This window comes from Kryptolebias marmoratus, linkage group LG5 (genome assembly GCF_001649575.2).
Source record: "Kryptolebias marmoratus isolate JLee-2015 linkage group LG5, ASM164957v2, whole genome shotgun sequence".
NCBI classification, from domain to species: domain Eukaryota; kingdom Metazoa; phylum Chordata; class Actinopteri; order Cyprinodontiformes; family Rivulidae; genus Kryptolebias; species Kryptolebias marmoratus.
The window spans coordinates 1,463,107-1,464,458 of record NC_051434.1 but is presented as its reverse complement, the minus strand read 5'-3'; the positions used below and the strand labels follow the sequence as shown (position 1 = coordinate 1,464,458).

Genomic DNA, 1,352 nt, shown 5'->3' with positions numbered 1-1,352 from the left:
CCTGCAGCCCTCCTGCAGCCCGCCTGCAGCAGCCCTCCTGCAGCCCGCCTCTTCACTTCAGGCAGCTGAAAACTGGATGATCAGCTGAAGCCTCTCAGCTTTTTCTTTGATTTGTTTTTACCGTTTTTCTTCTTTTTAAGCCTAAACCTCTTATTTTGGCCTCTTTTTGTCCCGTTTTCTCCACATTACCCCTGTCTGCCATGTTTCCAGCTCACAGCTCTTTGTTGGAGCTAAACACGGAGATCTCTTCAGTTCCTTCAGAACGCCTCAGTTTGTCTTCTGCTACTTTTAGCTTTTTGTTTTTTTGCCCTCTTTTAGCTCCTGTTCTCTCTGTTTTAGCTTCTACAGCTGATTTCTACAGCGATTCGTCTCTAACCTGATCGGTCAGGTGTTTGACACCTTTCTGTTTTCTCTCCAGTGTTTCACGGAGGACTCAGACGAGCTGTGGATGCGTCACTGTCAGCGGGACTTCAAGCGTGAGGCTCCTCAGGAGTTCGAGTCGTGGAGGGAGATGTACCTTCGGCTGCACGACGAGCGCGAGGAGCGGCTCCGGATGCTCACCCAGAACATCACCACGGCTCACGCCAATAAACCCAAAGGTATGACATGTTTAATACCGCCTCTGTGAGCGGCTGAAAACAGCCCTGAACCTCTGGATGTCCTGTCCTTCAGGACGGCAGGTGAAGATGGCGTTTGTGAACTCCGTGGCCAAGCCGCCGCGTGACGTCCGCCGCCGTCAGGAGAGGTTTGGCACGTCCAGCAGCTCGTCTACGGCCGCCTCGGCTGCAGCTGCTTCTCCCTTCAAGTGAGTGAAATATTCTTCATCACTTCATTAGAATCAGGAGATATTTTGCTAACAGACACTCAGAGACTCTCGACTTCACTGCTGTATCCTAATAAAGAGCACGAATCACATCGTGTCTCCACAAAACAGAAGGAATCTGAAGCCTTAAAGTGCTCAGATATTCTGGGATGTCGGACAGATAATTATTTAATCAGCGCTCGACAGGAAAACCTGCAGAAAAATGACCGAAGTTCATCAGATGTGACGCGTGGCGCCCCCTGGTGGCAGACGGTGAATCCTTACAATCATCAGATTGTTTTAGCTGCTCTGGTTGGATTAGTGGAAACTAACTAACCAGCATGCTAACTAGCAGCAGCAAGGGTTGAAGGCCGTCCCCCGTTTTATTTTAGATTCAGCCGTTTTCCTCTCTTCCTGTTTCTTTCAGAATAAAAGCATCTTCCACCGATTCCTTCGGTGAGTCGAGCCGCTCCTCTTCCTCACTTTTAGACCCTTCCGCAGGTTCTTCTCGCCCCTCGGCGCCAAGCGGCGGCGGCGGCGGGGGAGGAGG

The 1,352-nt window shown here is 51.0% G+C and overlaps 1 protein-coding gene across 1 annotated transcript in view; it reads left to right on the top strand.

The window, feature by feature from the left end:
* The window catches only part of eloa (elongin A), a 9,746-nt gene that overhangs the window by 6,415 nt on the left and 1,979 nt on the right, over positions 1–1,352 (top strand). Inside the window, exons 9-11 of the mRNA XM_017436307.3 lie at positions 419–599; positions 673–805; positions 1,230–1,319. Of these exons, the coding sequence (XP_017291796.1) occupies positions 419–599; positions 673–805; positions 1,230–1,319 (404 nt within the window). The remainder of the gene's footprint in view (positions 1–418; positions 600–672; positions 806–1,229; positions 1,320–1,352) is intronic.